The sequence below is a fragment of the Bidens hawaiensis genome, unplaced genomic scaffold (genome assembly GCF_021521415.1).
Source record: "Bidens hawaiensis isolate Kalapana, Puna unplaced genomic scaffold, B.hawaiensis_p1.1 tig00054818_1, whole genome shotgun sequence".
Classification (NCBI taxonomy): Eukaryota; Viridiplantae; Streptophyta; class Magnoliopsida; order Asterales; family Asteraceae; genus Bidens; species Bidens hawaiensis.
Window position 1 is genome coordinate 60,246 of NW_027499869.1, and position 22,261 is coordinate 82,506.

The 22,261-nt window shown below is 37.3% G+C and overlaps 2 protein-coding genes across 2 annotated transcripts; one reads left to right on the top strand and one right to left on the bottom strand.

Annotated features, from left to right (window-relative positions):
- Positions 1–3,251: 3,251 nt before the first annotated feature.
- Positions 3,252–6,410, top strand: LOC143600710 (oligopeptide transporter 7-like). Its single transcript, XM_077078325.1, has 5 exons — positions 3,252–3,826; positions 3,937–4,506; positions 4,575–4,830; positions 5,421–5,603; positions 5,680–6,410. Exons 1-5 carry the CDS (start codon positions 3,507–3,509, stop codon positions 6,292–6,294), a joined length of 1,944 nt encoding a protein of 647 aa, XP_076934440.1. The 5' UTR covers positions 3,252–3,506; the 3' UTR covers positions 6,295–6,410.
- Positions 6,411–8,039: 1,629 nt separating this feature from the next.
- On the bottom strand, positions 8,040–9,021 carry LOC143600709 (uncharacterized). Its single transcript, XM_077078324.1, has one exon. The coding sequence runs from the start codon at positions 9,017–9,019 to the stop codon at positions 8,366–8,368; it is 654 nt and encodes a 217-aa protein (XP_076934439.1). The 5' UTR covers positions 9,020–9,021; the 3' UTR covers positions 8,040–8,365.
- Between the last annotated feature and the right edge of the window lie 13,240 nt (positions 9,022–22,261).

Here is a 22,261-nt window from a genome sequence, read left to right on the forward strand (position 1 = left end):
AAATTTTGTCTTCTATCTCTTATACTACCAATTAAACAAAAAGAAACTGAGTTACAGTGGGCCAAAACTCATCTTCATCCCATCAATTTATCTTCTATCTCCCTCCAACCTTTAAAAAAAGCCAAATTACGGTTCGTGTCCTTTTTTGAGTTTTCTTGCAGGCGGTGTCCTTTAAACATTTTTTTCCTACACGTTATGTCCTTTATGCTAACTGAGTTAGAAAAACTCAGTTAAATGACAACATGTGCATGGCATGTGAGGGCTTTTTGGTCATTACACTTTTACTCTTATACTACCAATTAAACAAAAAGAAACTGAGTTACAGTGGGCCAAAACTCATCTTCATCCCATCAATTTATCTTCTATCTCCCTCCAACCTTCTTACCTGGTCACCCCTCCAACCACCATACCACAACCACTCCGGCCACCATACCCCCACCCACCCCCGTCGCATAGAAGGTTTCACAAATCCCAAACCTCCTAACCTAACCAACATAACCCTTATCCTTACCCCAGAAATTCCCAAATTGGCATCAAACATAGGGTTTGTAAAAGTATCAATATTTGACAGATCTGGATGATGGAAAAGCGTCGATGGAGATGGATTTTGAGGTGAATCAAACGTTGGTGGTGGAGTATGGTGACTGCCACGGTGTTTCAGTTCTGCTCAGATTTTCCGGCGAGCCCACTTCACCTAACAGATCTGAGCGACCGGCGACAGTTGCTAGCGAGTGGCGTTTCCGGCGAGCCCAATTCCATAGATTCAGTTGAAGGGGTAGGCGGCGGTGGCGTTTCCAGCGACAATTGCAGGCGAGTCGGTGGCGTTGGAGTGGTGGCGGTGGCTTCAGGCCGACGAAATTTAATGGTGGTGGTGGTTGTTTCCGACGAAATCCGGGCAGATCTCAAACCACCATTGATTTTTCGGCGAGCTCCGGGCAGATCTCGAACCACCACGAAATTTAACGATTGAGGTTGTGCCTTCAATCTAAGTAGACAACGACGGGAAAGGGGGTTGGTTTGGTGGTGGTCACGGCTGAGAGAAGGGGGTTGGTAGTGGTGGTGGTGGTGTAGAGAGAGAAGAAGACGAGAAGAGAAAGAAGATGAGAAGAGAGTGTGTGTGTGTATGTGTATTTGAACCACTACGTTGTAATGACCAAAAAGCCCTCACATGCCATGCACATGTTGTCATTTAACTGAGTTTTTCTAACCCAGCTAGTGTAAAGGACATAACGTGTAGGAAAAAAATGTTTAAAGGACACCGCCTGCAAGGAAACTCAAAAAAGGACACGAACCATAATTTGGCTTTTTTTAAAGGACAAAATTTGTAATTCTGTCTATTTTATTACATAAAAATATTATATGAATAAAATACATCTTTAAAATTATAGGTTCGTTAAAGCTCATAAATATATATAAGTTTGTCCTTCATATACATATATTAAACTAAAAATATGAGTTCGCGTGATTTTATATATATGTCCACATACAAGGATGAAAGATGAGAAAAACGCAAGTATTATATAATCGGTTTTTAATAAAATAGTTTTCTTTAATCAATATTATTAATAATATCCTTATTAAATTATTTTAGAAAAAGAATACCAAAAATAATCAAAAACAGACGGGTTGGGGGTTTGAACCCGCGACCAGCCGACCATAAACCCTCAATCATGCTGCACCAGCCAGCTAGGCTGGTGACCAACTTGGTTATAACCCAGTTGCGGATAAATATAAACAATAGAAGCAGACCCAACTCAAATGCTTAAGAACCCTAACCAACCAAATCGTTTAATCCGCTAATGATTATTCGATTCAGTTTAGGGGTATTCTAGAACATATCAAGACGAGCAAAACCAACCAATTAATTACCTGAATCGATGTTTAAATGATGATGAAATACAAACGGCAGACGAATGTCAAAGACGGGATTAAAAACCAAATCAAACGACGAAGATAATAAATTAGATGTGGGGGATTGATAGGCGACGGGTAAAGGGTTGAGAGGATGCAAGCAATTGAAATATAATACACTGATATGCATATACCCAATCTAGGTTATGGCGGTGTAGTATTATACGAAATCCGAATCAATTTGATTATAATTTCCTAATTAACTTCGTTAAGAGGATCGTCTAAACCTTACATTTGATTTCCGTATATCAACTACAAATAAACTCCGAGAATTAAGGATCAAGATACGATTTAGGTTAAGTATACACATTGTTATCGGGTTTGGGTCTTGGGTATACGGGTTTGGGTTTTGGGTTGGATGATATTATCATATTTTTGCAATATGGTCCTTCTAATATGGGTGTGGATGCGTATCAAGGTTAAAGTATGGTTAAGGGGTTAAAAATGTATATGTTTGAAAGTTGTTTTAATATATTAAATAGTTATAATAACAAATATTTATAAAATAATAAATTACCCGATAAACGCGATATATTTATCGATAAAGTTTTCCGAACATAATCGGGTCGGGTAATGGATATGAATATTAATTTAGAAAATCCAAGTTGTTACAGTTTCCTTTCATATTGTTGACGATTCCCCACTTTTCTTGCGATGCGGCCGTGTGGGTGTGGGTGTGTCTTCGTCGGGATCGTCTTCGGGTTCCTCGTTCAAGTTCATGTTCGGCATGTTGCTTGACAAGCCATCGGTAGACGTTGTGTAGTTCCCGGACTCGGAAGTTTTTGTCTTTTTGAAGAAGATCCTTTCTTCCTTGGAGTCGTCGGTCCGTCCATGTCGACCACGGGAATTGGTTCCCACTTCGGGTGATGTCTCGCAACCTCCCACGCGTCCTTGTGGGGAAAAGATTTATGTCAGAAAATCTTGATATAATCTCGCAAGTCGTCCTTTATGATAGTCACCTCGCTCGCGCCGCTTTGTGGATTTCGGGCCTACGAAACATTTAGAAAAATATATATATCAAAATTGTAAAAATTAAGTAATAAATTATAAAAAATTTTGAATCTGGTCGCGAACATGTGGGAGGTATCTGGTCGCGAACATGGACCTCATACATATCATAACCTAAAATAAAATAAAATATCCCCAAAAGATTCCAACATCCACCCAATCACTGGCACTGCATAATCCACATAAATGATATCTTCTGCTGCAGCAGCCAAGAACAAGATGAAAGAAGACGACGACGAAATCACGTCTCCCCTGCGTAAGTCAAAACTAAACGAAACTCAAATTAGTTTCCACCAATTATTACAGTTCTAAATTAATTTATAAAATGTGCAGTTTGGAACAACACCCAGATCCATGGCTCCACCTCCCAGTCGCCGGGGGAGAATTCGCCGATCGAGCAGGTCGCACTCACCGTTCCGGTAACCGACGACCCGGGTTTACCGGTGATTACTTTCCGGACGTGGGTGCTGGGAATAATATCATGCATCCTGCTCTCATTCCTAAACCAGTTCTTCTGGTACCGCCGTGAACCACTCTCCATAACCTCCATCTCCGCCCAGATCGCAGTCGTCCCTCTCGGCCACCTCATGGCCGCCACCATCACCCAAAGGGTTTTCTTCCGAGGTACAAACCACCAGTTCACCCTCAACCCCGGACCCTTTAATGTCAAAGAGCATGTGCTGGTTACCATCTTTGCCAACTCTGGTGCTGGGAATCCCTACGCCATTCATATTGTCACTGCGGTCAAGATATTCTACGCCAAGACCTTGACCTTTTCAGTCGCCTTGATTGTCGTCCTTACCACCCAGGTGCTGGGCTTTGGCTGGGCGGGTATATTCCGCCGGTATCTGGTGGACCCCGCCGCCATGTGGTGGCCCCAGAATCTTGTTCAAGTTTCCCTCTTTAGGTAAGTACCTGCTGATGCTGCTGGACGGACCATGTTTCTGCATTGTTACTCATTAATATCTTAACGCTTAAAGATCCCCAATTTTAAAAGAAGAATCTTGTGATTTTCAGGGCCTTACACGAGAAAGAGCCGAGGCCGAAAGGAGGGTTAACCCGCAACGAGTTCTTTCTCATTGTGTTCATTTGTAGTTTTGCTTATTATCTTCTCCCGGGATACCTTTTCCCGATGCTTACATCGCTCTCGTGGATATGTTGGATCTTTCCTAAATCTGTACTAGCGCAACAGATTGGGTCGGGTCTTCATGGTCTTGGTGTTGGTGCGATCGGGTTCGACTGGTCGAGTATATCATCTTATCTTGGGAGCCCTTTGGCTAGCCCGTGGTTCGCGACAGCCAACATTGCGGTTGGTTATGGTTTAGTTACGTACGTTATAACGCCTTTAGCGTATTGGTTTAATGTTTATGAAGCTAAAAGGTTTCCAATATTTTCGGATGATCTTTTCACCTTCTCTGGGCAATCATACAACACTTCAGCTATTGTTGACTCTAATTTTCACTTTGACTCGGATGCGTACGATCGAGAAGGTCAAATTTACCTTAGTATCTTCTTTGCAATGAATTACGCAGTTAGTTTCGCATGTCTCACTGCGACTGTGGTTCATGTATTCGTCTTTCATGGAAGGTCTGAATCTTGTTACCTTTTTAAATCTTTTTTTGGGGTTTTAAGTTGAAGTGTTTATGTTGTTTTAGGGACTTATGGCAGCTGAGTAAGTCTGCGTTTCAGGAAAAGAAAATGGACGTGCATAGTAAGCTTATGAGGCGATACAGTCAAGTTCCCCAGTGGTGGTTCATTTGCATATTGTTGACCAACATTGTAGCAACATTGTTTGTGATTGAATACTTTAAAAGCCAACTTCAGTTACCCTGGTGGGCGTTCTTGTTGGCGTGTGCTCTTGCATTCTTTTTCACACTTCCTATTGGTGTCATCACCGCCACAACAAACCAGGTACTTCAAATATGCGCTATAATAGATTAATGATAATGATGTCATGAACTTTAACACAGGTATCTTTTGGTTGTTACTGAAATGAATTTAGTACTCGTGTATCTTTAATTGTGTACTAGAATCGATCATATATAGCTAGGTATCTATAATGTTGTACTAGAGTAGATTTTGTAAAGTGTTTGTAATCGTGTATTATGTACCTAGGTATCTATAATATTGTACCAGAATCGACTATGTACTTGATTAGCTATAACCTTGGACTAGAATAGATTATGTGCCTAGGTATATCTATAAACTTTTACTGGAATACAGATTATGTACCTAGGTATCTATAATATTGTACTAGAATCGACAATGTACTTGGTTAACTATAACCTTGTACTAGAATAGATTATGTACCGAGGTATCTAGAATCTTGTACTAGAATACTTATTATGTACTTAGGTATCTATAATCTTGTCTTCTGTACCGAGGTATCTATAATCTTGCACCGTAACGGATTCTGGACTAAGGTGCGTTCAAGTTTATACTAGAATAGATTGATGATGTATTCAATTCTAACATGGGTATGTTTGTAACTAATCAAACAGACGCCCGGCTTGAATGTGATCACAGAGTACATCATAGGATACATATATCCAGGATACCCCGTGGCCAACATGTGCTTCAAGGTTTACGGGTACATTAGTGTGAAACAAGGTATCGTCTTTTTACAAGACTTCAAACTCGGCCAATACATGAAAATCCCTCCAAGATCAATGTTCATGGCTCAGGTAAACTTTTTTTTCCACTCACTGTCAACTTAAAGTCAATTATCCCTAACACCATTTCTTAAAACCTTGTGATCAGGTATGTGGCACACTAATATCAGCATTCGCACACTTAGCAACCGCGTGGTGGCTAATGGACACGGTCCCAAACATATGTGACCGAGCCTTGCTTCCCCCAGGCAGCCCCTGGACCTGCCCAGGTGACCATGTGTTCTATGACGCCTCGGTCATATGGGGCCTAATCGGGCCGCGCCGGATCTTTGGTGATCTGGGCTACTACAACTCGATAAACTGGTTCTTTTTAGCCGGTGCGTTGGCACCTATAATTGTCTGGTTGTTGCACAAAGCTTTCCCGAGCCAAAACTGGATTACACTAATCACAACACCAGTTTTGTTGGGTGCAACAATTAATATGCCGCCCGCCACTTCTGTAAACTATAACAGTTGGATAATTATTGGGTTTTTGTCGGGTTTTGTGGCATATAGGTACCATCATAACTGGTGGGGCCGGCATAATTATGTGATGTCAGGGGCATTGGATGCTGGGTTGGCGTTTATGGGGGTGTTGTTGTATGTTAGTTTGGACATGGAGGGTGTTAGTTTAGATTGGTGGGGAAGTAAACCAGACGGTTGTTCACTGGCTTCTTGTCCGGGTGCTGCAGGCATTGTGGTTGACGGATGCCCGGTTATTTGATTTGTAAGAGTGTTGATAAAGGTGTATGTATAGATGTGGTTTTGTTGGTTCTTATTCTTGAAATGTATCTTCTATTGGTTAAAAATGAAAACTGAATTGTTATTTATCATGTAAAATGATTTACTGCAGAAGGAAATGATAGTTAAGATGCTGATAAAAGTTTAATTACGGTTGTCAATATGACAAAATGGGAGGGGTCATTCTGTTGGATAACGAGTTTAGGGCTCCGATTAAAATGAGTAATATGTTAGTTCAGGTCAAGTCAGGTTTTGAAATGGTAACAAATGAAATATGATCACAAAATGTTGATATATTTACATATAAACTTATAATGTATCATTTATTCATGTGTATGTAAGTTTTCAGACTCTTTCTTTCACTCGGAAATATCAATGTGTCTGTTGCTCATCTTTACTAAGTTAAATTTGTTACAACAAACTATGTTAAAAGCTGCGCATTTGTTAATCAACTTGGGCACTTGCTAATCCAACTTAGGTGCTGGTTCGTGCAGAACCAAGGGCATTGTTCCACGATAGTCAAAACATTGATGATACAGGTGACAGTTTCTATTAATAGATGTGATTATAAGAGTTCTAAATACAACTCCAAAACCTATACATTTGTTTCATAAAAAGCTAGCTCAGTATATAAATACAACTATTCCATTATTGTTTCAAATCATCTGCAACTAAATTCACATATAAACATACATACATATTTATGTTTATGTCAAGTTTTCTTATCAGAAAATTTCACAAAATTACCTTGGGTTATCTAAAGGGATTTCGTGTAACCTAAGACATTATTAATGTGATGACGAACCAACTTAGACGTGGGCATAAAACCCAGACCCGACTTTCAAGTTTCTAACTGAGACAAAGAACGTTTCCAGTAAGATGATGAAGCAACCAATTACTATGTTTCATTGGCCACATGAAAACTGTATGTGATTGACAAACTGTATTCGTCAAGGATTAATATGATATCAATCGACTTTAAGCATATGCTTAAACACAAGAAAGATTATATCTATCTTGTCCATGTAAACACAGGGATACATTCCATGTGACCTAAGAACCAAGCACCCCCCCAAATAAGGTCTTTATTTGAATCTTGTTCACAAGAACTGCATACCAATCTTCAATGATGCATATTATGCGCAGAATGGTTTTTCCTGCAAGGTGTCGCCTGCAACCAATCACGTATGCAAAGATAATAGACGGTTAAGGGGTTTTGAGAGTACATGATGGATATGTATTGCATTTGGGAGTGAGACGATTGTTTTAGAATACACATGTCAAATCTGTATATCTATTAATGTACTGCTTGTATCACGAATCCGAAAGACTCTGGTTTGTTAAGTACTTTTAAAAATCTTGAAGATACAAGCTACTGCTAAATGTATTTCAATCAAATGTTGATCTATTGATTGGCTTTGATTCTTAGCATGTCTATACTAAACATATTATTAATGTTAATACTAATGCAATCAATTCAACATTATCCCTGAAGAAGAAAATATTCTATACCATTGAAACTGAATAAAATTTATATTGCACAGAACAAAATATCAGCGAAGACATACACTTAATCATCAAAGAACACAAGTTCAGAAACTAGCAAACTCATAATCTAAAAATGCATTATCATGATCCCAATGTATATTATTCTCAACCACAAACATAAAACTCAAGCGAGAAATAATTCCCAACCACACCAGACTGGCACCAAGGGTTGCAACCACATTCACCGACGAAAAACCAATAAACACAACCCAAAGGCAAAGATTATATAGCAAAACTGAACCAAAGAAATAGCATAAAAACTAGCAATAAATGTAATTAAAAGATTGAACCATCTTCAAAATCCAAAAACAAAATTGAGACTAACAAGCAGCCCATAAATATACTTAAAAGGATTGCAACACAATACAACCCAAACACACCACCACTAGAACATGCTTCCAAATAATAATCCAATAAAAAAACAAAAAACTAATTAGCCAAAATATACCTTCAAGATCATCATCCCAATAGGTACTTTAGAGGAACAGCTTTAGTCAGTTTATTATTCACGAAGCCGTCGGACACTCTCGAGCAAAATGCCCCGGCTCCCCACAGTTATAGCACTTCCCACCACCACCAACGGACCTCGAGTACCCACGTCCACCGCCCCCACCATCACCACCAACAGTACATTCTCTAGCCAAATGCCCCACCTCCCGACAGTTAAAACACCCTCCTCCACCGCCGCCACGTCCCTGATTACAATCCCGAGCCAAATGCCCAAACCCTCCACAGTTATAACACCCGCCGCCCCCCGCCCCGGCACTGCTACTACAATCCCTAGAAATATGGCCAACGCCACCGCAATTATAGCACTCACGTCCTCCACCCCCACGGTACGCGCCGCCATTCCCATTGTACGCGCCACCGCCGGAGCGACCAAAGGCACGAGCGACGTCGCGATTACGATTACGATTACGATTACGATCGGTGTTAAATCCATCTAAAGGAACAACACTAACAGCCTGCAACTTGTTGTTCTTTTCAAGAACTAGAAACTTGACTTTCTGACCTTCGTGGAGGCTCCGGTAGCCGTCGGATTGGATCTCGGAATGGTGAACGAAGAGATCTTCGCCGCCGTCTTCATCTGGCTTGATGAAGCCGTAGCCCTTGCTGTCGTAAAAGCAAACCACCACTCCAGTCGACTCTGAATCCGCCATTGGGACTTTTGGGTGAATGAAAAGGTAATCAGGGTATATGTATTAATGAGGCGACTGAAAGAAAGAAAGAAAGTGAAACCCTAATTCTTATCGGCCCTCTGGGTTTGGGTCCTGAAATCATTATTCACGCCCCATATCTTCTCTAAAAATATCTATTTTTTCCGATGACTAGTTTTTTTTTCTGTTTTCTTTTTAAGGCTCATTTTATCCACGTGGTTTGTTTAATTCCGTAATTTGAGTGTTATTTTTGAATTCATGATACCTGACATTTCAAAAACATTTTATTTTAGTAACCTTGTTTGTTTTTTCAGTTAAATTAAGGGAAAATTGGTAATTTCATTGATTTTATATAATTTCTCTTTTGATTTAAGTATCATTTTCTTACATGTGGTTTGTTAAATGGCACAAATTTAGTACCTTTTTTTGATTTTATTGCAACTGGATACTTGGATTTAGGGGTGTGCGTGGTGCGGTTCGGTGCGGTTTTTAACTAAAACCGAACCGAAAACCAAACTTTCGGTTTTACGGTTTTTTAAAACCGTTTGGTTTCGGTTTTTTCGGTTTCCGGTTTTTGGTTTTTTAGTTCTGTTCGGTTTTGGATGCGATTTTTTCGGTTTTGCTAATCAAGCCAAAACATTATGGGTAAAAAAAAATTTTGACCTAAGATATTGAAATTAGGCATAACATTTTTTTTCTTTAAACTAATAATTAATATAACATTGAATATTTTAGATCTCAAATATTAAAAGCTTATAATGGATACTCTAAAATCAAAATTCGAAATCAAAACTAAAAGTATCAATATTATTAGCTATTAACCATATGCAGAAACTAAATATATTTGTTATTAACCATATGTTAAAACTAAACAAATAGTTATTGACATATTTTATTTTAACGGTTACGGTTAAGATATTATGTTCATTACGATTTTTGTAATTTCGGTTCGGTTTTTTCGGTTCTTTACAAAATACAAAACCGAACCAAAACAAATATTTCGGTTTTTTCTAAAGTTCAAAACCGAACCACCGGTTTCTAATTCGGTTTGGTTTTTTCGGTTCGGTTTTTTTGGTTGTTTCGGTTTTGGTTCGGTCTTTTCGATTTTGTGCACACCCATACTTGGATTAGTTTTGGATACACAAACAAACCAAAAGTGTAACATCCCGTTTTTCGGGTTTCGGTTAATAAATTAAAATACAAGTTATTATGAGTCGGGCTAGTGTTGGGTTAAATGGATATGAGTTATGGACTTGGGCTATGAAAGAAAGAGGAAAGGACCATGGGCTTAAGCCCATGATCCATAATTATATAAGTCATTAAATGGCCTTTAATCATTCATTTCACACATTACATACACCTCCCAAAACATACACTTAAGCTCTCTCTCTAGTCTCTCTCTCTCTCTCTAGACCGAAACCAAGAAGAAAACCGATTCCGACCCAAGGTATAATAGTATTTTATTGTATGAGCTTAAACCCGTTAGATATAAACACAAAACGACGAGCCGACACCGTTAAACCGTTTAAGTCACTAGATCCGGGTGGAATCGGGTATAAACCGAACCTATGATGAGCTTAGGGGTCACCCTAGCTCAGATCTGGATCGAACGGGATGAAAAACGGTGAAAAACGAGTTAAAACTCGTTTTTCCGATGTGTTCGCGGTTTTCCGGCGGCCTTCCGGCAAAGGCGGCGCCGGAAAAGTATTTACGAGGTTAAGGGATGTCAGGGAATGTTCTGACATTCCCTGACCTAACCCTAGTTCGCTAAGGAATAACCAACGAATTAAAGTGATTCGCTAGCTGATTCGCCTAAGTAAACATAACGAACTAACTTCAGTTCGTTAAGGGGAAAGGATAGCGAATTACCCTTGATTCGTTATAGTTAAAAGATAACGAATTGAAAGGTCCAATTCGTTACATAGACTGATTCGCTATGGACTGATTCGTTAAGGGTCCAGTTCGTTAGAAGGGTTCAATTCGTTAAAATATCCAGTTCGTCATGACAAGTCAGTTCGTTAAGGATAAGTAACCAACTAGGAGTTTGGCAGAATGACAAGAACAGTCCCTGGACTTAGAAAAGAATGATTTAATTACAAAGAAGCCCTTGGATTTTAAGTAGCAAATTATTTAATGATTCAAAATCCTAATGGAAAATGTGTAAAGACAGCTTAACCCCAGCCAGGGGCTCTGCCCCTTGGACCCCGCTAGGGGCGCTGCCCCCGGACCCCCATTCGTTGAGGGTAATGATTAAACTAGAAAGACGATATGTGTAGTGATAGTTTATTGATAAGTATAATTATTATACAGTTAGTCGTGCACAACTCAATAAGGGAATAACCGTAAACGGTGAACACAACCGCATTGAGGTGAGTTCCTAGCCCCACTTCCTTGTTATGTTTTCGGGGCTGTGTGCATACTCGATGTGATAGTTAATACACTTACCTTAAGTGGTAAGTGTATGCCTTGTATGATGTATGTATGATGATTACTTGACGATGCGTGAACGATCTTCGGATATTGCATGTACCGTCAGGTGGAAGCTAATGATGCGATTGCTATGTATGATGTAAGATAAAATGTATGTATGAATATATATGATGTATGCATAATGTACGTATGATATGTTATTGGTACGTGAACGCTCTTCGGAGATTGCACGTATAGTCAGGAAAAGTATGTAAGAACATGTATGGTATGAAGCATGAAGGGTGACCGGACCCTAACAATATCCGAGGATGAAGGGTGACCGGACCCTAACAATATCCGAGGATGAAGGGTGACCGGACCCTAATAATAATGTCCGAGGTATGTAGGTGACCGGACCCTAATAATAATGTCCGAGGTATGTAGGTGACCGGACCCTAATAATAATGTCCGAGGTATGTAGGTGACCGGACCCTAATAATAATGTCCGAGGTATGTAGGTGACCGGACCCTAATAATAATGTCCGAGCTATGTAGGTGAAACGCCCTTTATAATGTATGGTTAGATATGAATGTGTATGGACGAATGATGAACATGATATGTATGTAATGCGTACCTTCGGGCACATATATGTGTATGAAAAGTAAGTTATGTGATTAACTAGAACTCACTCAGCATAGCTGACTTTTAGTATGCACGCAGGCAAATAGGTTGAGGCAGCTCTCGTGATGGAAGACATATGGCATGGAAATCGAAGATACTGGCATCTCGAAGAAATGTTGTGATGTTTTAAAGACTATGTTTTGTTTTAATTGACTACTAATGTTTTATAAGGCATGATTTGATGGTTATGTAAAATGTTATGGTTGAAGTTTTATTATTCCGCGAAAGTTTTTGTTAACTATGATATTTAGAACTGCGTTTATGAGTAAATCCAACGTTAAAGTAGGGCTACCGGTAACGGGGCCTTACAAAAAGAGATATTACATATTACATATTACAATTGAAAGGTTATTTCTAACCATAAATGAACATATCACCCCTTGCTCATCAATCCAACAACCCTAACCATTGTTCATCTTCATTTTCAATTAATTATGATATGGTGTTTTGCCCATGCGGTTTGTTAACCATCGTTCGAACATCCTGGAAATCACGTAACTCCGGTCGACGTTTTTATTGTTGTGGTATAAAGGTATGTTAGAACATTAATTTTGTTTATTTCTGACATAGTTAATCGATGTTGGTCCTCCAATTTCTGACCTAATTGATGTTATACTGAAAGGTACAAAGTTGTGGGTTTGTTATTTGGCTTGATCCTCCGATGTGTCAAAGAGTTGTTATCATACCTTGACTTTTGAACAAAATTAACGCACATGAAGAAAATGCAAGAACAATGACGAAGACGAACTCAAATATCTTGAAGCTACTGGAAAAAAATTGGCAATAAAAAACAAAAGGCTAAAAATTATGTTACACATTTCATAGTTGTTTTTCATTTTCTATCATGTAATTTAATGGACTTTTAAATGTACTATGTAATATGTAATGTCACTTTTGTTTTGCTTATGTATCCAAAGCTAATCCATATATGTATTCGCAATAAATTCAAAATCAAGTACTAAAGTTGTGTAATCAAACAAATCATAGGTATGAAAGTGACACTTAACTCAAAAAATAAAATTAGTAAAATAAATGAAATTACCAATTTTCCTATGACTTAACGGAAAAAATATACGGGGTTAGAAAAACGTACTAAAATGACATGTTTTTGAAACGTCAAGTAACTAGTTACAATGAATTCAAACACGGTACTAAAGTTGGGTAATTGAGCAAACCATAATTATGAAAATGACACTAACTCTTATTTTACCACTATGAACAACATTCCATTAAAAACATTCTAGCAATAAGCTAGACACACCAATACAACCATCAAAGAACGCATGGTTAACAACCACCAAGTTACATCCAAGACCGTAGTCAATAAACCAAACCACCCACATAGTTACACCCGAAACTTCACAATCCATCCAAAACACCCTTATGTGACTAGGGAACTTACATGACCACCCTCACCCACAACAACCCGCCTTACCAGTTCTCTATGATTTTCCAAGTCAACCCCTATGTGTGCCACAACTCGGATCATCTCCTTTGTTTCCCCATCCAATAACGAATCTGGCCTGCCTGGTTAGACATTACCCATAGCCGAACGACCATTTGTGATTAGCTTTTTCTTTGTTTCTGAGTTGAGTTAAGGAGAGAAAGAAAAGAAATCATTTCCTTTCTTTTCATTTCATTTTCATTTTCATTTTTTTTCTCATTTAATTTCTTTTCCTTTCTATTCAATTTTTTCCAATTTGGAAATAAAACAAACCCACTCATGTTACTCTTCATTTCCCTTATCTTTTCCTTTTCTTTCTTTCTTTTCGTTTCTTTTCCTTTGTTTAATGAAACTCGGGAACACACATTGAGTTGTTTCTTTCCATTTTCCTTCCTTTAATGAAACTGCTGACGGTCCGATATTTTTAGCATATTTGCTCCCAACGATACGTGACTTCTTTCTCTTCATTACTTTTCCTTACTTTTCTTTAATAATATTTTCTTTCTTTAATGAGACTCGGGAACATAATGTGAATGAACAAAATGATTAGATGATTTATTTATTTAAAATTATTAAGTTAAAGATGAGTGATTGATTATATGTTTAAAATTAAATTAAAAAAAGTAGTTAGTAAGAAAATAATTTGTAATAGAAATATGGGAGGAAAACATGTTTATTTTGTTATAACTAATACTGGAGCATATAAAGTAGTTGGTTAATACTGGCGGATTATCTGGTCAATTGAGACATGGAACTGGTACATCTTATGATAAAGGGCTGAAACACTGAACGACATTATTTAACGATTTGGGGTTGGACTTTCTTTCACTAGTATGTGAACTTATTTTGAAAATTATTAGTCACCAAGTCAGCTAAAGGTGCATACTGAAACCAGTTTGGGTGAAGCCGATCTCAATCCAATCTGATTCGTCTGTTTGAAAATAGGTTAAAACTGGATCGAACTGAACTATTTTCTTTACAAATAAATTTCTAACCCAAGCCATGATTGACTTTATTTCACTCAGTTTGAACTAATTGTAAAACTGATTTAATGTCACACCCCTATCTTAGGCCTAGGCGTGTGACTAACAGTTGGTACCGTTTTTGTAAATAAATCATAGTTACGGGTTAAATGCGGAAATATTAGCGTGGAATAAAATATTAATATTTACATATAAAAAATACGGGATTATAAAATAACAGTTTAATGTTTACAAAAGATTCCTTGTTTATATAAAACCACCATTTAAGTTTAATATTTAACAACATGATCTGAGCCATCAGATCGTCTAGTGACGACTTCGATTCCTCAAGCGCCTATTTATTGTTTCCTATAAACAGTTTGAAAATACGTCAGCAACACATGTTGGTGAATAAGCTGACGCATAAAATATTTTGTTTACTTAATCACCTCTCGAGACACAACTTAGATCTCGGCCCATCATGCCTTAAGAATAATCAAGTTAAAAACTTAAAACACAATTACAAGCTTAAGCTCAACTCGAAACCGCTCAGCAAACACCGCAGCGTTCGAGGTTACTTAGCTACCATCAGTATACACATGATTACCCTCTCTCAGACGTAACTTAGGTCCGGCCCGTCATAGCGGAGGCATAACCAGGTGGGGCGCGGTGTGCCCACCTTCTACCACATATGAAAGGATACAGACAAACGTACACGATAGCCTGAGGGTCAGCGATTACTTTTGTTCATAATGTTTAGAGATACATAATCTCATGTAATCAATTTAATTGACTCGATTAAACTAGTTAAAAGTTTGGGGCATATTCACCTTTAAAATGATCAGCTTCACTTCACTGATCGAGTTGTCTTTCTTTGTTATCTCTGACCTATAGTACGAGTATAAATATTCGTTATTACTAAATCAACAATCTAGCTTTAGACTTTTAGTCTTTTTTTGTATAATCTTTACCTCGATTATATTTCTTTTCGAACCTTTAGTTCAAATATCTTTTCTTTATTAAATATGTTCGAACTCTAGTTCAATTATTTATATTTTCTAAACATGTTCGTATACTTTATTTCTCTTAGTTATTATTTAAGAAACTTAAATAATCTTAATATAAAAGAATCACTTTTAATATCAATTTCTTTTATTTATATTTTTCTTTGTTTATATTCTTGAGGTATCGAGTATACCCTCGACTAGGGTCTAAGCCTATTTTAATATTATTATAATATTTTTCTCGGTTAGAACCCCTACCTTGATTGGCTTAAAATTCCTAAACTCTCGGGCAGCACCTCCACGCTTGCACGTTTATCGAGAAAATCTTGATCAACACTTTTTGCACGTAAATCGAGGTACGCTGGTCTTCTAAGCTTGTCGGCACACACTTCGAGGCAGGGTGTTGATTCGTCTTGTGGTGGCACGTACTTCGAGTAAACGTCGGGGTTGGGCAATGTTTACGAGGTACGAACGTTGGGTCGGTGGCACGCAAAACGAGGTAGAGAGAGGTAATTATAGAGAGAGTTGAGTGTGAGTTATGCATGAGGGCTGATGGCCCTATTTATTGCCACTGAGACTTTTTCAAATTTGATCAAATTGATCGATCATTTTTGAATATCTTAGGTGGGCCAACCGACCGACCGAGTTGGGCTGGGCGCCATTTGACCCATCGCAATACGTGATGGGTCTTACCAGGGATCCATCGCGTATCGCGATGGGTCAGCGATCAAATTTTTAGAATATATTAGTGCATCGCGATACGCGATGGATCATTCGGAGGTCATCGCGTATCGCGACTCGCTATGTCGCGTCATAACTAGCCTTGCCACATGTGCCACATGGCGGGGCATGTGACAGAGGTTTCAGGCCTAGTCATTGCGATACGCGATAACAAGTTGGCTTTGGGGTATCGCGTATCGCGACACCTCCCATTTTGTGTTTCTGTGACATACCCATCGCGATACGCAATGGGTTGTCTTTCTGATCCATCGCGTATCGCGATGGGTAAAGAAATCTCGCTTCCACTTTCCTAAAAGCACCACATTGCGCCTTTCGCCGTCGCCGTCGCCGGAGCCCGAGCCCGTGCGCGTGCTAGTCGGGTACTCTGCACCCCCCGCTACGACCACTAGTGCATGCATGGCTTAAAAGAATATTACTATGGAAACTCTTCTCCTTATAAAGAGGTTCCAAAAGTTTCCTACTTTCCATGTGAGATGAACTTTATTTTCCTTATTTATACCCATGTGAGGGAGTTTCATTTCTTTCGATATTTCCATGTGGGATGGATTTCCATTCCCTCATTTTCTTAAGTATGAAATTCTTCCAACTTACAATCTATATATATTATTCTCCTACCATATTTAAAATATTTTTGGGTCCTTTTATTTTTAAAATTGACATTTTTAACCAAAAAAAATATGGTATTTTTCGAGATGTTACATCCTTCCCACCTTGGAATAAATCTCGTCCTCGAGATTTGCTTTTTAGAATAAGCGGGGGTATTTCTTCATCATTTCAGATTCTATCTCCCAAGTATACTCGGGGCCTCTTCTAGAGACCCATTTTACTTTAACCAACTTTATATTACGTCTCTTAAGTTTCTTTATTTGAAAATTTTCAATTTGCAGGAGTCATTCTACAAACTTGAGATTTTCATTTATTTCGGCATCTCTTAAGGGCATTGACAATGATTTTTCGGCCATACATTTACGCAGATTAGAGACATGGAATACATCGTGTATCCATTTCATTTCTACGGGTAATCGCAGATGATAAGCGACAGTACCGATTCGCTCGAGTACTTCGAATGGTCCAACAAAGCGTAGACTTAACTTTCCTTTCTTACTGAAGCGAACAACACCTTTCCAAGGCGAAACTTTCAATAAGACTTTATCACGTACGTTAAATTATAACGGTTTACGACGGATATCAGCGTAACTCTTTTGTCGGTCTCGCGCCTCCTTAAGTCGTTCACGGATTTGCAATAATTTATCGGTGGTTTCTTGGACTGTCTCAGGTCCAGACATTTGATTGTTGTAACATTCGTTAATTTTCAAACCCGAAAACCCGACCCATTTTAATTTTTCGATGTGATTCGGTTAATTATACATATACTTTTATGTTACATATTTCATACTTAATAGTTTTTCTTTCCTAAAGTTATTTAATAATATTAATCATTACTAATATATATATATATATATATAAATTATAACACTCATGATTTTTTTTCTTTATTCAAATATCAAATAAATAACATTATTGATGCATAACCAAAGTACATCCTTTTAATCTAGTTATGTAACATTTATTTTTGTCACATTTATTTTACCTAAAGTTATTTATTTTTAAAAATATGAAAAATATCTTCCTTCACAATTTAAATTTTGATCAAACCTCTTTCCCCAAAGCACTCTCCTAATCAATTTTCCCATTAAAACATTCTTAAAGAATAACCCCCTTAGTTTAGTATAAATAGAACCTACTCCCACCCTTTTAATTCTTGCACCACTCTTTGACAAGTTCAAGAGATTATTTTTTTCCATTCCAAAGGTTGGGTTTTAATTATTCAAGTCTTCTTCATCTTATTTCTATTTATTTTATTCTTGTTCATACTAGTTAATCAAAATGGTCATATGACCATAACACAATCATGTCTAGGAATTCACATAATCCATACACCATGGTGTATAGGGTGGATGAGACAAAGAACACAAGGAGATGATCGATTACACGAAAGTCACACTTGAAATGTTCTTACATCTTAATTTTTCTGTTTTGAATCGTTATTTTTATTCAAAGGACCCAAGGATTTTTGATGATATATGCTAATAAATGTTATATAACCATATCCAAAATAATCTATAATTTTATTTCATCCAAATCCTTTTCGAAATCGTTAAAATATTGCTTTTAGCAATATTTCAGTTTTGACATTAGATATAGTCGTTAAAGAAAGAGGCATATCTTGTTCATAACAAACTGAAAAAGTACGATACCAAATTCTATGATATAATTCATTGAAATACGGTTCTAAAAACTATTTTTACGCATTTTAATTCATTCGTATGAATTCACAATAAATATTTTATAAACAGTGCGCAGATTCGTACCATTTGATTTACACGGCTGTTTTGGCCTTTTTAGGTTACGAATTTGTGAAACATTTCTAATGAAAGTTGTTCAAAACATTCTAATTACTAGCTTTTGAACCCGTGTAAAACATGGGATTTGTGAAATTATAAAAATAAATATGGTTCAATATTTCAATTATGATTATCAAAATACTTATGAATTAAGGTACTAAAGTTGCGAAGTTAGTTAAACCTCAGGTATAAAAATGACACTTGACTCAATAATGAATAAAATCCACACTATGTTATAACCCAATTGATAAAATGGTTTTGACCCATGACTAATTGATAGCTAGAAAGAATGAGATGAAAGATTAGGAATTAGGAGTAACGTAGGCTTGACACATTAGCTTTAACATTTTCTTTTATTAGTATAGTAAGATTGTTTGATATTTTAAATACCTTAAACAAAGCAGAATAGTTCCTATCCAAAAACTGATTTGTATTTCATCTTCCTTTTTATCTTTTCCTTGTTTTTTTTTCTTAGTTTTTTTATACATTTGATTTAGTATTCTTTAAACTTTACAATCCCATTAGTTATTCTTTAATTATTATATTTTGTTTATTTATAGTTCGTGAAGTTCGATCGTTCATTTTCTTTAAAGCGCTTTCGGTTGTCATTTCAAGTTTGGCTTTAATCTCAAATGTGAGTTTCTCACACCCCCTTTTTAACGCTTTCACACATATTGAGTGTAGCATATATATCCTATCAACATTACAATTTCGTTTATTCATTATTTGCAAAATACAATTCATTATATGGACTTGTGTGTTTATTTTCTTACTTGCTCAAAGATTACGTGCTCATGGTTTCCTCATTAAGTATGATCATATGCCCCCCTTTTGCGCTCAAGACATTTGTTGTTATGAGTGGAAAATGGCCTCATTATCAGAGTACGTTGGTGTACAAACCCAACTGGAAAGGACCTTACTTGCGCTTATCTGAGTACGTTGGTGCACCATCCCAACTAGAAAGGACTTTACTTGCTCATTTACACATGTTCGTTGAATTGTATGATTTTTATGTACTTATATTAAACTTGTGTGAACTCACCAACTATTAATTTAGTTGACATTATTTTATATATATGCTACATGTACATCTATAATCTATTCGAAGTTGACACAAGAAGAAGACATTAGAACTTAGGGTATTTACAAGTTGTTAAATTGTTCTTGTGTTTTCCGTGTATTTCTTGTTACAAAACTGTGTACTTGATGTTTAAATTAATTGATAACAATATTGTCACTTAATCGTGTCACATGTGTTTCGAGCAATCTGTACATCACACTCAGGCGTTTATGCTTTAGCCGGGGTGTTACAATTGTCTCCAGCTTCAGACCAACATACCGGCGTTCTACATTTTCGACCGTATAACGCTTCAAACGGTGTGGCTTGAATACTTGTGTGATAACTATTGTTATATGAAAATTCCATTATGGGAAGATGGTCATCCCAACTTCCACCTAGGTCAATCACACAAGCGTGGAGCATATCTTCAAGCATTTGAATTGTTCTTTCGCTTTGCCCATCGGTTTGAGGATGATAGGCAGTGCTTAGATTTAATTGGGTTCCTAACGCTTCTTGGAAACTTTACCAGAAGTGAGACGTGAATCGGCTATCTCGATCAGAAATGATAGGCAGAGGCACTCCATGCAATGCAAAAATGTTGTTTACATAGATTCGCGCCAGTCTATCCATCAAATACATGTCGGTAATAGGTATAAAATGAGTGGATTTTGTTAACCTATCGCCGATGACCCAGATCACATTATGTTGACGAGTGGTTTTCGGGAGTTATGTAATGAAATTCATGGTTATCATTTCCCATTTCCAATGGGAAGTTCGGGTTGCTGAAGCATGAGGGCTTTTGATGTTCGACTTTGACTTTCAAACACGTCAAACATTTCACAACATACATAGCGATATCCTTTTTTTCATTCCATTCCACCAGTAGTACGACTTGAGATTTTGATACATTTTGTCACTACCGGGGTGCATCATGTACTTGGATTTTTGGGCTTCGCACATTATTCTTTCTCTTAACTTTCCAACGATCGGTACCCAAATCCTGTTTCCAAGTCTGAGTAAACCGTCATCACCTTTGACTAACGAGTCAATGGTGCCTTAACGCTTTTCATCGGAAAATCTTGTTTTCTTCGATTGCTTGGTGTTAGGCTAATTTTATTTGCTCGACTCGATCTACTTGGAGTTCTAGTCATAGTGCTCGAAATATTTTGGGTTTTTCATGTTCCTTACGACTTAGGGCGTCAGCCATACAATTGGCCTTACCTTCGTGATAAACGATTTCACAGTCGTAATCATTCAACGTTTCCATCCATCTCCTTTGACGCATGTTGAGCTCCTTTTGTTCAAAGATGTGTTTCAAACTTTTGTGATCGGTGTACACAATGAATTTAAACCCCGTAACTTTAAGGCAAAGATTATGACGCCTAATTCTAGATCGTGAGTTGTGTAATTCTTTTCATGTACCTTGAGTTGTGAGAAACGTAAGCGATCACTTTCTTTCGTTGCATTAGTACGAAACCCAAACCGGAAATAGGACGCTTCGCTAAAGACAACGAAATCCTCAGTCGTCACACCCTAAACTACGGCCTAGGCGTGCGACCCAAATGTTGGTACCGTTTTTGTAATTAAATCAGAGTTACGGGTTTGTGCGGAAATATTAGCTTAGATTAAAATAATAATTATTTACATAACAAAAGAAAGGATTCTAAAATACCCGTTTAGCGTTTACAAAAGATTACTTGTTTATATAAAAGGCCATTTACATATTTAATGTTTTTTAACAAAATGATCTGAGCCATCATATCGTCTATCGAAGACTTCGATTCTTCAAGCGGCTAATCTTCATTACCTGTAAAAACAGTTTGAAAATACGCCAGCAACACATGCTAGTGAATAAGCTGACGCATAAAATATTTTATTTACTTAATTACCCCTCGAGACGTAACTTAGGCCTCGGCCCATCGTGGCTTAGGAATAATCAAGTTAAAAAAACATAAAAGGACAATTACAAACTTAAGCTCTACTCTTAACCGCTCAGCAAACACCGCAGCCTTCGAGATTACTTAGTTACCATTAGTATATGACGTGAGGTAGAAGACTCACTCAAAAATAAACCGATTATAACTAATTAGATATCGATAAGCGGGTATCGAACACAGGGAGTTTGTGGAAAATGCGTAACTAAGTAGCTATGTAATTTATCTATATTAATATAGGTGCAGAAAATAAATTCAATGATTTGGTCGTTTTTGTTTGATTTAACAATAAAAACTAAAAACAATTTAACAAGTTTAAAATCAATATGAGAAAATATGTCTTCCCTCGGTTTCAGGTTTCTATGAATGCAAAGTTAATGTTTAAAACTGAGTTTGAACAATAGATAAAAGTTCGTGTTTATGTGTAACATCCTAAAATTTTCATATTTAATAAAATAAAGTCGCGTTTAGTTAATGGGCATAAATAATTAATTAGCATTAACAAAGAAAAGATCATGGACTTGGATTAATTATAGTGGATTAAAGGGTAATGAGCCTTAGCTCCAAGGGCTTTAAGGGATATAAATATCCCTTTAAACCACCC

Excerpts from the sequence above, each read along its gene's own strand:
- LOC143600710 (XM_077078325.1), top strand. The coding sequence starts at position 3,507 with ATGGCCGCCACCATCACCCAAAGGGTTTTCTTCCGAGGTACAAACCAC. Across the intron at positions 4,831-5,420 it reads TCACCGCCACAACAAACCAG|ACGCCCGGCTTGAATGTGAT; the intron begins GTACTTCAAATA and ends CTAATCAAACAG. Across the intron at positions 5,604-5,679 it reads GATCAATGTTCATGGCTCAG|GTATGTGGCACACTAATATC; the intron begins GTAAACTTTTTT and ends CCTTGTGATCAG.
- LOC143600709 (XM_077078324.1), bottom strand. The coding sequence starts at position 9,019 with ATGGCGGATTCAGAGTCGACTGGAGTGGTGGTTTGCTTTTACGACAGC.